We start from the raw sequence: 14240 nt of genomic DNA, 5'->3' as shown, positions 1-14240 counted from the left end.
CCACCAACGACTGGCTTCCTTTTTTTCTTTTTTCTTTTTCTTTTTCTTTTCTTTCTTTTTTTTTCTTTCTTTTTTTTTTTTTTTTGGTTTTTTGAGACGGGTTTCTCTGTATAGCTTTGGAGCCTGCCCTGGCACTTGCTCTGGAGACCAGGCTGGCCTCGAACTCACAGAGATCTGCCTGCCCCTTTATTTCTTTTATGTTGTGCCTGCATATATGTCTGTGTACCACATGCATGCCCAGTGATCTCTAAAGCTGGAAGAGTGCATTGAATCCCCTGGATTGGAGTTACAGACAGTTGTGAGCTACCAAGTAGGTGCTGGGACTCAAACCCAGGTCCTCTAGAAGAGAATCCAGCACTTTTAACCATTGAGCCATCTCTGTAGTCCCTGTTGTTGCCTGAGACAGGGTCTCATGATGTAGCCCTGGTTTACCTGGATCTAGCTATACAGATCAGGCTGTCCTCGAACTCAGAGACACCTGCTTGCCTCTGACTTCTGTGAGTGCTGGGATTAAAGGCATTTACCACCATACCCAGCTGTAAATTGCTATTGAAAATAGAGTTCCCCTGGCCTTGAATTTCTGCACTCAAGCAATCTTCCTGCCTCACTCTGCTAAGTGACTGGTCCTATAACGTAGGTGCACATCAGGGCAGGAGAGATGGCTTGGAGGTTAAGAGCACTGTCTGCGCAACCATATGGTGTCTCACAACCATCCGTTATGAGATCTGGTGCCCTGGTATGCAGATATACATGGAAGCAGAATGTTGTATACATAATAAATAAATAAATAAATCTTTAAAAAAACATATGTGTACATCACTATACCTGGATTCAGCTGGCATTTTTAAAATTATCCATAATAAATAGCTGTTACAGCCAGGTGTTGGTGGCACATGCCTTTAGTCCCAGCACTCGAGAGGCAGAGGCAGGGAGATCTCTGTGAGTTCAAAGCCAGCCTGGTCTACAGAGCAAGTTCCAAGACAGGCTCCAAAGCCACAGAGAAACCTTATCTCAACCCCCCCTCCCCCCCGCCACACACACACACTTTTCTGGGATGGGAGACATGGGATAGTGTCTCACATAGCTCAGGTGGGCCTAAATCTTACTATGTAATTGAGTCTGGCCTTGAACTCTGCTTGGATTATATATAGGCATACACCACTACACCAGGCTAAAATCAATCATTTTTGTAATAAGCAAAAGTTTTCAGATAGATAAGAAACAAATCAGGGGTGGAGGGAGTGGGGATGGAAAAGAACCTGGAGCTGGATCTAATGACAGGGGTCTGTTTTCCCAGTTACTCGGGAGGCAGAGGTAGTAGAGTAGCCTGAGTTACAGAAGAAAAAAGCTGAGCTGCTGGAGGCTTCGGGAAGGGAGTTACTCCAAGACTTGATTCTGGGTTGGGCAGAGGGACAGCACAAGCCCTAAGAGTTTTCAGATCTGCAGTCCTGGGCACTTGGCTGTGTGGCAGTACCAGCAGCAGAAATGGATGAGTGGGGGCGGGGGGGGGGGAACCAGACAGAGTGCTCAGGCACACAGTCAGCAAATGGAGATCTGTTTCCTTGATTTTACCATCCGTTACTTATTTACTTCCACCTGGCCTTACAGGGAGATGACTCAAGGATGCTCAACAGGGTCTGTAATTATAAGATAGTATGGCTACGGAGTAGAAGCAAGACAAAAACAAATAAGCAAAAACCAAGAAGGAACACAAAGCAGGGTCAGGAGTGGGGCGAAATCACCATGGTTTACCGTGTCTGTGGGCCATTCGGAGAGGCTGAGCAAAGCTCTGCTATGGTACTGGGGCCCACTCTGAAGATAAGGGCTTGGCAGAGGCAGTGGAGGCCTTGGGTTTAGAGGGTGGTCAGGGTGAAACCCAAGTGTAGGAGAGATGATTGTGAGAAAAATCAGAGAGATGGGTAGAAGGGTGAGGGAAGAGAACCAAGGAGGGGGGCAGTGTCTTGGGAGGAGGGAGAGGATGGAGGAGGAGAACAAGGAGGTCAGAGGGGAACAGGAAACATGATCCACAGGAGCGATAGCCAAAGACTAAGGAATCACAGACTTCAAACCCTGACAGGCTGGGGACAAGGAAGTCACTGTCCATTGCACATGGTTGGAAGAGGGTCCTGGTTGGAGGCTGTCTTCCAGTGGCTGCAGAAGGCACCATAAGGAGACTGTTGAGGAGAGGCCTGGGATGGCTGTTAGAATGAGCATCAGGTTGAGGGCAGCAGGTTAGAGGTGCAGTGAGGGGCTGTGGGCAGAAGGAAGAAGCCAACAGTGGCAGAGAAGGCATCATGGTTAGCCCAGACTCACTTGGGTTGTGTTCCCTGAGACCTCTCTCTGACCCACACATCTTCTTCCACACAATCCCTTTTGCAAATAATTTATGGTTTGGGGGTTGGCCATGTGGAGCATGTGGTTTGTCTGTGGCCCCACAGTGAAAGAAATACAGGAAATAAAGAAGGTCGGTTTAGATGACAAAATTTTTCCTGTCCCACGTCAGTGACATTAGCATTCAATTACAGGCTCTAGGGTCCTCTGCTAGCTCAGTCCAGAACGGGAGGCTGTCATCATTGAGAAGCTAAAGCCCAGAGAGGGGCAGTGACAGGTCCAGGTTCATACAACCAGTGTTTGGGATTATTGCCAGGCTGGGAAGCCAGTGTTTCAACTGAAAGCCCCAAAGTCTGCACTGTGGCAGTCTCATCTTTATACTACTGGGTTCTGCTTTGGTTTCTGTCCTCTCTCTGGATGTGGGACAAAGAAATCAAGAGCCAAGAAGCTGTCAGGGCTGGTCCCAAGCCCCAGGAGGCTGGGAACCAAAGCTCCACACCCATGTAAACACAGACCAGCTCTGATACCTCTTACTTGGCAGTGAATAGCTTCCTCCAAATCAGTTCTCGGCTATTATCTTCCTTATCCTCACTGGTCCCCTAGGAGCCAGGGAGGGGCAGAGAGTATTAGCCCCACTTCATAACTGCTAGAAACTCAGACAACAGGGAAGGCAGTAATTTGCTCAAAGTTACCCAGCAAGTAAGGATGGGGCTGGAACTAGAGACCAAATCTCCTAGGGTGTGTGTGTGTGTGTGTGTGTGTGTGTGTGTGTGTGTGTGTGTTGGTGGTGGTGAGGGTAATGATCATCAAAGAATGTAGCCTATTGCCTGGCAAAGGGATGAGTGGGTTGGGCACCCAGTCTCCAGAATAAAGAGCCTCCTGTTGTACAAAGACAACAAACTCACCACTGCTGCAGGGACAGCAATGGGAACACTGTGTTAGCTGATTCGGGCTGAAGAGGAAGGCAGGCAGAAACAGTGGAGTCTCATCAGGAAACACAGGCATGAAGGAGGAAGCTGTAATGGACAGGTGTCCCTGTGTGGGGTCCAGTTATCTGCTTTCTAGTTCCAAGAGGCCCCTGGGAATCTCTAAGCACACAGGACCAAACACTTTCCTGATGCCCCTCGATGCTGGGGTCTTGGGTTGGGGAGAGGCATCTAGACACCTGGGGAGATAGGCATCCTGTTGCAGGTAAGGGTCAAGGAGGCATGGAGATGAAGATGATGATGATAGAGTCCATCTCCCAGAGGGCTTACAAGCAGGTTATTGTACACCCAGAGTATTATCCGAGGCCCTATAGTCTGAAAGTGAGTCCCACAGTCATCGTAGGTGCCCACCCATCCTTCAGCCTCAGTTTGGAAAGAAAGCCCCCAAAATGTTCCAGCAGCAGAGTAGATAGCTCAGTGATAGCATCTCCCCAGCTCTGTCTCCCCTCCTTTTAATCCCCAGCCTAGGACTACCCAGACTCTTAAGAGCCCCGGACTGTTCAGCTTTGCCCTCCAAGAGACCTGTTTCTCCTCTCCTCTCCTCTCCTCTCCTCTCCTCTCCTCTCCTCTCCTCTCCTTCCTTCCTCTCCTCTCCTCTCCTCTCCTCTCCTCTCCTCTCCTCTCCTCCCTCCCCTCCCCTCCCCTCCCCTCCCCTCCCCTCTCCTCTCCTCTCCTCTCCTCTCCTCTCCTCTCCTCTGTCTCTCCCTTCCTTTCTTTCTCCCCCTTCTTTTTAAGACAGGATCTCTCTATGCAGGTTGCCCTGGAACTAGCTATAAAGACCAAACTGGCCTCAGACTCATAGAGATTCTCCTGCCTCCTCCTTCCAAGTGCTGGGGTTAAAGTTGTGTTTCACTAGGCTCAGCTTGAGACCCCTTTCTCAGAGCAGGACCTTCAACTCCCCATGCAGAACTCTGAGAAGAGGCTTAGATTCAAGATCAAGAGACCCAGAACAGGCACTTGATAGACATAAGGTTGCCTAAGTATTGCTGCATACAGGGACAGAAAGCAACAGTGCTTAGACCCAGGAAGTCACTCCCTACTGTTCACACTGACTCATGAGGCCCCTCTACTATATTCTGCTCACCTCACCAGGGATCTGGCCCAAGCCCAAGGAGGGCACTGCTGGCGCAGCCTTGCTAAGAGCTGGGTTTCCTGGCAGCCAGGCACAGTGGGCAGGTCTGACCTGTGCAATATGATCTGTGGTTACAGCCTGGGGCCAGGGCTGGTTGCAAAAGGGGCCGGTGCTCCTGACGCAGTCTGCTCTCGGTCTCACGGTCTCACTTGTAAGCTGGTTCCCAGGAGAATGGAGAGACCAGGGAGGGTGCGTCACCTCTGCTTTGGGCACCATTCTGCTCTTATGCAGTAGCAAGGGCATAGCCTCTTTGGGTGTACATGCACTCACATTCACATTGGTCCAGGATGAGCAAGCACACCCAGCACAAAGATGCTCACAGAAGTCAACACAGATAGACTTGAGCTCTGGTAGCAGAGCCTCCTGTTGTACAAAGACAACAAACCAGGAAAGCAGACAGCACCGAAGCTTAGACACCAGCGCCAAGACCCTCATGCTTTCCTAGCTACAGATGCAATTCTATGTAACACACCCTCTTGAGGACAGACCTGATGCAAACACAGACATATGCACACTTTAGGTAAAAATGGCCACCTAAGGTTGGAGAGATGGCTCAGCTGATAAGACCATTGGCTGACTTTCAGAGGGTCCTAGCACCACATGACAGCTCACAGCCACCATTAACTCCAGTTCTAGGGGATCTGTTATCTTCTTCTGGCCGTGGAGAGCACCAGGCACATCAGATATGCATGCAGACAAAACGTCCACACATATAAAATAATTTAAAAAGACGGCCACCCACACTTACATGGACGTTCATATATGTAATTACTCAGACTTTTGTCCACACAGCGAACAAAGCCACACAGAGTAAGGTGCACATGTGAAACTGTATACACACTTATCATTTAGTATTTATTGAATACTCATGACTCATTACTCAACCTCCAACAGAGATAACCTCCTTCCCCCAATCACACGCGTGTAAACTCAGGCTTCCTCAGCATTCACTTCAGATATACTGGGGCCTAGTCACCAAGCCAAAGATGGACGACATGTTTTTCTGCTGTCAGTGACCCACGGCCTTTTCCCTAAAAAAGAAAAAAACAAAACAAACAAAAAAATCCTAGCATAGCTGTATTATCTCTTATGTGGTTGAGGAAGCAACCTAAATGTCTATAGCTGGGGATCTAGCCAAGGATGTTGAAGTCAGGGTCATGCAGAGGTCAGAAGACAACTTGCTGGCTTCAGTTGGTTCTCTCCTACCACGTAGGTCCTGGAGATTGAACAAGAACCTGTCCTAAAAAATACAAAGTGAGGAGAAAAGGAAGTGATGTGTGGGAGATAGGTGGCTCAAGGGTAGATCACTTGTGTAGCACACACAAGAGCCTAGCCTAGGTTCAGTCCTAAGTACAGTCAAGGAGGGAGGAATGGTGGAACTAATTTATTTATGCTTTGGAGGCAGAAGCAAGAGACTCTCATGTTCCAGGCTAACCTGGGCTGTGTAATGAGAATAAATAGGTAAATAATAAGTAGATGGGTAGACAAATAAATGAGTGGATGGAATGTAGCTCGGCAGATAGAGTGCTTCCTTGGCACACACCAGACAGTGGGTTTGAAACCCGGTACTGCAGAAACTACGGGTGGCATTGGATCCCCTTAATCGTAGCACTTGACAGGTAGACGTATCAGAGGTTCAAGGTCAACCTCATCCACTGTAGCAAGTTCAGGGACAGCCTGGGCTACACAAGACCCTGTCTCAAATAAAATAAAATAAAATAAAATAAAATAAAATAAAATAAAGATGGGAGCACTCCAGGCTGGGACTCAGATCAATCCTTGCCAGCCATCATCAGAGAAGCTTCTTCATGCAGTAGATGGGAACTAACACAGAGGCCCATAACAGGACAGTGTACATGAGAGAGCGACCTAAAATCGATGTCTTCATTAAACCCTACCCTCAGGGCTCAGAGAGCTATGAGGAAGAGGAGGCAGAAAGTTTGTAAGAGCCAGTGGGGATGGATGACACCAGGGAAGCGGTGTCTCATAAGGCTGACACAAAAGAACTCTCCGACTGTAGCAGAGCTCACAGCACAGGCACAGGTCCAAGACAAATGGGCTCCAGTGCTGACAGGGACAACTGGACAAGAGTTTCCATCCCTAATCAAAAATCTATCTCCTACTGACATCCACTTACAAAGGAAAACTTACCTTTCTCCAGTGAAGTCTCATTGGGTATATTAACCACACTTTAGGGAAGGCCCCATGCCCCATGGCCAACACAAAACAAACTCAATGGTGTTTTTGTAGACTTTTTGCCTCATATTGCTTTATTTGGGCATTTTTTGTCTTACAGGTATTTTGCATATACATTATGTTCACTGATTTTGTGCTTTTATGGGTTTTGTTTTTGTGCATATGTGTGTATCTTGTGGGGTTTTTGGTTATTGTTGTTTGTTTACCTGTTTGTTTTTTAAAGAAAGAGAGAAGGGGCTTGGGGTAGAGTGGACGGGAAAGATCTGAGAGGAGTTGGGGGAGAGGAAATTATGATCAGAATATATTGAATGAAATTTTTTTTCAATAAAAAATAAAGATAGTCTTCCTTTCAATAACACACATACAAACATTGGGATGGCACAGTAGATTAATATGGTCTCTGTGTAAGGATGACATGGAAATCTGTGAAACATTTCTTATTTTAAAAAAAATAGGGAAGAAGTGGGGGCCCACACCTTTAATCCCAGCAATCGAGAGGCAGAGACAAGGGGATCTCTGTGAATTTGAGGCTAGCCTGGTCTACAAAGAGAGTTCCAGGACACAGAGAAACCCTGTCTCAAATAAAACAGCAACAATAAAAAAATAAGGGCTGGCTCTATTAAAACAGAGAGATGGCTCAGCTGTTGTAACTACAGCTCCATAGGGATCAAATGCCTCTGGCTTCCGAGGGCACCTGCACTCATGTGCACACACCCACCACACCCACACATTCACACACATACCCACACACACCACACACATACACACACACACACACACACACACACACACACACACACACACTTAAAATAATGAAAAAAACTTTAAAATAAATACAGCAAGACTTTTTTTCTTTTTTTGGGGGGGTGGTTTTTTGAGACAGGGTTTCCCTGTGCAGCCCTGGCTGTCCTGGCACTCACTCTGTAGACCAGGCTGGCCTCTAACTGAAGAGATCCACCTGCCTCTGCCTCCCGAATGCTGGGATTAAAAGTGTGTGCCACCATGACTGGCTTTAGACATTTTCTTCTGCTCTTGTGTATGTAGTAATGCTCCTGAAGGCAACCCTAATGAATTACTTGGCACACACACACTCACACTTACACCACACACTCACAGAGAAAGAGAGAGAATAAAATAAAAGAGGAGCCCAGTGGGAGTAGAAGGGGGACAAGAAAGGGTAACTGTGTGTGTGTGTGTGTGTGTGTGTGTGTGTGTGTGTGTTAAATACAGTAAGAATCCATTGAGTACATGTATGAAAATGTCATAAAGAGTGGGGCAGTGGTGGCACACATCTTTAATCCCAGCACATGGGAGGAAGAAGCAGGCTAATCTTGAATTCAAGGCCAGCTTGGTCTACAAAATGAGTTCCAGGACAGCCAAGGTTACAGCAAGAGACCCTATCTTGAAAACCAAAAAAACACAAAACAAAGTCATAATGACATAGCCAATTATTACTGGTTAGTAATATGTATAGTTAATATACATGTATATTAATGTACAGTTAATACATGCTATTGAAAACATTAAAAATTAAAATAAATAAGCAAATACAATAAAAAATTAAAAAACCAACTTGTGAGACTCTGTCTCAGAAAATTTACATTGATATGGACATTCTGTTTAATACACATTCGCACTCATATACATACATACATTTGCATGTAGTCCATGGTTTTATCCAAGTAATAATAAATATTCCCAGAAGTATAGATCCCTGTAGAGTGAGTGCTTGCCTAGGTTTAGCAAAGCCCTGATTTTTATCCTCAGGACTGAAAATAAAAAACAAAACAACAAAAAATTGTCTCAGAAGTAGAGAAAGGCCATACTACATGGAATCAGGATGAGAGAGAAGGATTTGGCCCTGGAAATCCTTCTCCTGTACAATCCTGGCCCTAATCCTCAGTTTCTGGGTCTCAGTGACACAAACCTGGAGCTGAACATGATTCTGATGAGTCTAAACTGCTAAGGGAGAATGGTACATGCTGCCCAAGCCCACAGGGTCTAAGTGTGGGTCTCCTTCGTGAATCCGGGACTCTTCGGTGTGTCTTCCATGTGCTGAGCCCAGTAAGTACACTAAGACACCCAAGCACTTTCTGATGGATGGAGGTACTGGAAGATGGCTAGAGGAGAAACAGGATATCTGAGAGGGGGCAGGAGACATTTTCCAAACTAGACCTTGCAGATTGCAAGCCAAACCTTGGAGTCAAAATCAGTAAATAGCTGGGCAGTGGTGGCACTCACATTTAATCCCAGCACTCTGGTGGCTCTCTGTGAGTTTGAGGGCAGTTAAGAGTAAGTTCCAGGACAGTCTCTAAAGCGACAGAGAAACCCTGTCTCGAAAACAAAACAAAACAAAAACCCAGGAGATAATTGGGGACAAATTGGTCTGCTTCAGAATGCTGTTAGACTGGGAGAGGGGGCTTAAAGGCCCAAGAGAAGAGCTGGGAGTTCACTGAAAACAGGGAGAACTCTAAGAACTGACTTCAGTGTCCGCCAGGGAGGAGCCAGAGGGAGGCAGTAGGGATGTGGAGTGAGTCAACAGAGATCCTGACCAGGTTCAGTGACTGTCATGAGAGGAAGCATGAGGACAGAGGCTGCGACTTCAGTGACTCAGAGATGCTGGTACCATGAGAGAAACCTGAAATTGTGTGTGGTGGTGAAGCCAAGGTCACTTCACCAGGCTTCTTTGCTCCATAGTTCCAAGGCCCCTTGGAATGGTTTGAAGATCAGTCAAGGGTCCCAAGCATCTCATTTTGCAAATATGGAAACTGAGGTACAAAAGGGGGAAATGAGTTGGGTGGTAGGGCATGACTTTAATTCCATCACTTGGAAAACAGAGGCAGGGGGATCTTTTTGAGTTCCAGGCCAGCCAGGGCTATGAAGTGAGGTCCTGTCTTTAAAAAAATTATTTGCCTGTGGTGATGGGTTTCAAGACTTGGACTTTTGAAGTTGAGCCTTGGTCTCTCTCGCCCTAGAAAGGAGCATGTCAGGTTAGGTTAGGGTAACAGCTGGTCCTTCCTACTGCAGCTCATCACCTTCACCTAAGGAGACAGAAAACAAAAGAAGGTGGCTGGTGCTCTGAGGAATGGGAAGCAGTCTTGGCTAAAACTGAACTTGGGATTACCTAAGGTTTCACTTGGCTAGTATTTCTGTCCTTCAATGTGCTCCTGCAAGTGTATGCACTTCCCTCCCCACTCGAGGGCTCGCACACATGCAACGTGAATGTGCTCAAACACACACACACACACACACACACACACACACACCTGTAACTTCCTGGAAAGGGACCTGAGCCCCAGTGGATTGGGATGGGAATGGGTGCTCACCTGGCCCAGCAGGTGCCTCGTAGGCGTTGTAGGTGTACCTCAGAAAGACTTCTATAAAATGTCACCCCTACACCTGACTCAATGGTGCTCCTCTAACCACTTGGTAACAAACATCTCACTTGACATACTGCCTTTTTGTCTTCAGACCATGATTTCCTTAAGGCAAAATAAGCTTTGTGTTCTCCCAAAATGTTTTCTAAAGTTCCTCTTAGTTCCAAACCTTGGATTCCTATTCCCCTCCAAGTCTTCTGCCTGCCAGTGATCCCTCATAGACACAGGATTCCTGGGACCACACTTCTATTTGCATTGCCACAGCCAGTACCCTGACCTGCAACAAATCTCTATGTATGAAGACAGATCCAACCAACCCTAGGCTACACACTTTGGCCAATGATTGAGGTTTAAAGCCATATAGGTTACCCTTGGTATTTAACCTGGGGTGACATTCCCCAGTTACACCGTGGGTCCTGAAAACTGTTCAGAGGATGGGAGGATGGGCTTGAGACTGTCCTAGAGCCCCAGTGCTGAGCATCGTACTCTGGAAAGGAGGGGGGAAGGGGAGGGCCCCACCTACCTGGTGAGGTCATGGGAAAGCAGCTCTGGCGCTGACACCTGGGGAAACCCGTTTCCAGGCTGCTTCCCACGCTAGCTCTCCTGGGAACCAACTAAGCCAAGCCCCAAGCAGGGAGCCCCACACCTGTTCCCCTAGTCCAGTTCCCATCACACTGTCCCATCTGACCCAGCCCCCACCCCTCCACCAAGCTTCAATTCCCCATCCATCTACCCAGTCTTCGGGGCCTTGAGAAAGGTTATGCAGGGCATTGGACTGAGAGATCCAGGAAACCACAGAGACAGCTGCTTCAGAAACAGAAGGCTTTATTTGCAGATTGCATTGTTGACCTTCTAAGTTAAGCTATGACCTTGGGGAAAGGGATGACCCCCTACCCCTTCCTCCTTCAGGCTCTTATCTGCAGCTCCTCCCCCTCCCTATGCGGCCTGGACTCTCACTTCCTGCCCCTCTGCTGGCCCAGCCAGTTTGGGCAGTGCCTAGGGAGCCGAGACCCAGTTCTTCCCAGGGAGCAGCCCCATCCTCCCTGGCCTTGGGGCTTGAGGGCAGCCCAGGTGTCAGCCTTCTCCACAGCTGTCCACTTCTGCTCTCTTTGTCCTTCCAGGCCCTGTCCTCTAATCTGCCTCCAGTCCATCACTTCACGCCTCACTTTCTGTTGCCTGTCTCAGTCTCTCACTGGCCTCTTCATACTCCATCTCAAACCTCTCCAAATCAAAGCTGACCACTTTCCAAACCTCCAGGATGCCTCACTGCTGTCCCCGCTTTGTCACACCTGTGCTAGGACAGGGTGAGGACATCCACAGTGGGGCTTCATTCAACCAAGCTGGCCTGTGGCCCCGTGGTAAGAAACTGGGAATTACATACATCCCAAGCTGCTCAGAGACACCAACGCTGATGTGATTATCCCATGAAAAGCAAAGCTCTGGGATTTTCCTGCGAGTCTTGACCAAAGAAATCCAAATCAGAACCAGCCTCCTTGCAAAGGACAGAGCTCTCACCCTGTCTTTCCAGAGTGTGCAGCTAGAGGCCCATATCCCCTGCGTTCAATAGAGAACTGAATCCCAGGAGCTGTACCCGATGTCCCAGGGTCCAGAAGTCTCGGGCCACCTGCCTACCTCTTGCACAGTCATAACCGCTCAAACAAAGCAGAAGAACTTCTTCCAGCGGCAGCGAGAGAGCGTGCGCACACCTTTTGCATTCAGTTTCTTTTCCAGGCGGGCTTTGTGCTCAATGGCACTGAGAATGGCAGAGTCAAACACCTCCTTCAAGTTCTTCTGCGTCAAGGCTGAGCACTCAAGGTAGCAGCAGGCCCGGATCTTCTCGGCCAGACCCTGGGCTTGGGGTTGGGGTACTGGGCCCTCCCGGCCTCCCTGGTCCAGTTGAATTAGTACATTGACATCATCCCTCAGGTCAGCCTGAGTGCCCACCAGCAACACAGGTGCTTGGGGGTTGTGAGTACGGATCTCAGGCAGCCATTTTTCTGTGATGTTTTGGAAGGAGCTGGGCTGCACCACGCTGAAGCAAGCCAGAAACACATCAGTATCCGGGTAGCAGAGGGAGCGAAGCCGTTCAAAATCCTCCTGGGGTGGCAAGACTAGTTGTTAGCAAGATCATTCCCTTCACGTTGGAACGGGAGCCTGCTTCTCACTTGTAGGGTGGAGACCTAAGACTCCTAAAGCCCAAGGCCCGCTCCATCCCTACTCCATGCAGGAACCTTCCCAGCCTCCAACCCTCTCCAAACCCCCTCCCAACGAAGGCTACACCCAGCTTCTTACCTGCCCTGCAGTATCCCAGAGCTCGATTCGCACAGGGGATCCATCTACCAGGACTTGCACTGCAGGGGTGGGGAGGGGAAAGCATGAGTTAGGCACAGCATCCTCGTCCCTCTAGGCAGGGCCTCACCAGCGCCGCCTCGGGGCCTGCTCCCGGGGTCTTCGGTGCCCTCTCGCCCCACGCCCACCCTAATCCACAACCCCACCTCAGCCTTAGGAGTCCCGAGGCAGTAGAACATACCGGAGAAGGTGTCCAGTGCCGTGGGCCGGTAACGCGCGGGGTACCCATTGCAGGTGTAGCTGACGATGAGGCTGCTCTTGCCCACCGCGCCATCACCCACTAGCACACATTTGATGCCCAGCTCCGGAGGTGGAGGTGCGCTGCGCCGCCGTGGAGGAGGGGTCGAAGCTGGGAGAGGCGGTGGCTCGGCCTCGCTCAGCTCCCGCGGCGGCATGGCCCGCTCCCGGGGTAGCAGAGGGGCCAGCCCGGACCAGGCTCCGCAGCGGCAGCGTTCGGGGAAGCAGGTTGCGCAGGAGGACGCAGACAGTCTGTCCAAGCTGGGCACGCCCGCTAGAGGCTAGCAGAGGGTATATATGTTGGGCCCCGCCCACCTCATCTGCATGTCCCAAGTGGCCCGGACCCCGCCCACCGACCTGGGCCTCCCTCTGCAGAACACTCAGAAATAGCAAAGCATCTAGGGAAGAAAGAGATATATGACAACCTGGCACCACGAAGGTGCAGGGACAAAGACTGATATTTGGTAGATCCATGATTTATTGTTAGTAGGAAGACGCAAATTACAGAATGCATAATACAGCACGTTCAAATTAAACACATCACATTAAACCTTTTTATACACATGTTGGTATGAGCATTAAACATGAGTACAGTAACTTTATTAACAAAGTATTCTTTCAATCTTCTGGGAGTGAGGCTGAGATTGTAGCCCTGAGTGCCTGCCTAGCATGTAAAGCCCTGGGTCTGATCTCTAGTACCACGGACCTGGTGGAGCATTCCTCTAATCCAAGCACCCGGGAGGTGGAGGTAGAAGGATCAGAAGTTCAAGACCACCCTTTGTTGCACAAAGACAAGATAGAGACCAGCTTGGGCTACAATGTGAGACCCTGTCTCAAATAAACAAATAACTTGGCTGGTATCTGCCCCATGCCTTTATTCCCAGCAGTGGGGAGACAGAAGCAGAGATAGAAGGATCTCTCTATGTTTGAGGCCAGCTTGGTCTACACATAGTTAAGTTCTAGGCCAGTCAGGACTACACAGTGAAACCCTGTCTCAAAACAAACAAACAAAAATATAATTAATACACATATAGGTACTGGTGATGTCATCTGTGAGAGTGCTTGCCTAGCATACATGAGGCTCTCTGTTTAATATCTAGCACATTAAAAAAATACACAGGGCTGGAGAGATGGCTCAGTGGTCTATGAACTTCTACCCAGAATAGACATTAAGAACAGAAGTGTGGAATTTCACATTGAATTTTATACGTTCACTATCAAATATATTTCTGAATACTTTTTAAAGATTTAATGGGTATAAGTGTTTTGTTTGCATGTATGTCTATGTACTGCATGCATATAGTACCCATGGAGGCCAGAAGAGGATTCAGATCCCCTGGAACTGGAGGACACATAGTTATTAGCAGCCATAAGGGTGCCTGGGAACAAACTCACATCCTTTACAGTGCAGAGTGCTCTTAACTGCTTGGGCATTTCTTCATCATCCCCCACCACACACATCTGAATATTTGTAAAGTTCCCAAACTATCTACGGTTATCCTTTTAAAATACTTTTTTTTTTTTTTGAGGCAGGGTTTCTCTGTGGCTTTGGAGGCTGTCCTGGAACTAGCTCTTGTAGACCAGGCTGGTCTCTGGTCTCGAACTCACAAAGATCCACCTGCCTCTGCTCCC

At 48.5% G+C, this 14240-nt stretch overlaps 1 protein-coding gene and 1 non-coding gene across 2 annotated transcripts; one reads left to right on the top strand and one right to left on the bottom strand.

The window, feature by feature from the left end:
- Positions 1–6985: 6985 nt before the first annotated feature.
- On the top strand, positions 6986–7090 carry LOC113831035. Its single transcript, XR_003486672.1, has one exon. It is a non-coding gene; the product is annotated as a U6 spliceosomal RNA (small nuclear RNA).
- Positions 7091–11675: 4585 nt separating this feature from the next.
- Rhov (ras homolog family member V) lies at positions 11676–12877 on the bottom strand. The gene is made up of 3 exons (XM_027420989.2): positions 12553–12877; positions 12315–12373; positions 11676–12119 (listed from the first exon to the last, which is right to left on the bottom strand). Exons 1-3 carry the CDS (start codon positions 12764–12766, stop codon positions 11676–11678), a joined length of 717 nt encoding a protein of 238 aa, XP_027276790.1. The 5' UTR covers positions 12767–12877.
- Positions 12878–14240: the final 1363 nt, after the last annotated feature.

This window comes from Cricetulus griseus, chromosome 6 (assembly GCF_003668045.3).
Source record: "Cricetulus griseus strain 17A/GY chromosome 6, alternate assembly CriGri-PICRH-1.0, whole genome shotgun sequence".
NCBI classification, from domain to species: Eukaryota; Metazoa; Chordata; class Mammalia; order Rodentia; family Cricetidae; genus Cricetulus; species Cricetulus griseus.
Note: the sequence above shows the minus strand (reverse complement) of the source record. Positions and strands in the feature narration are given on the sequence as shown.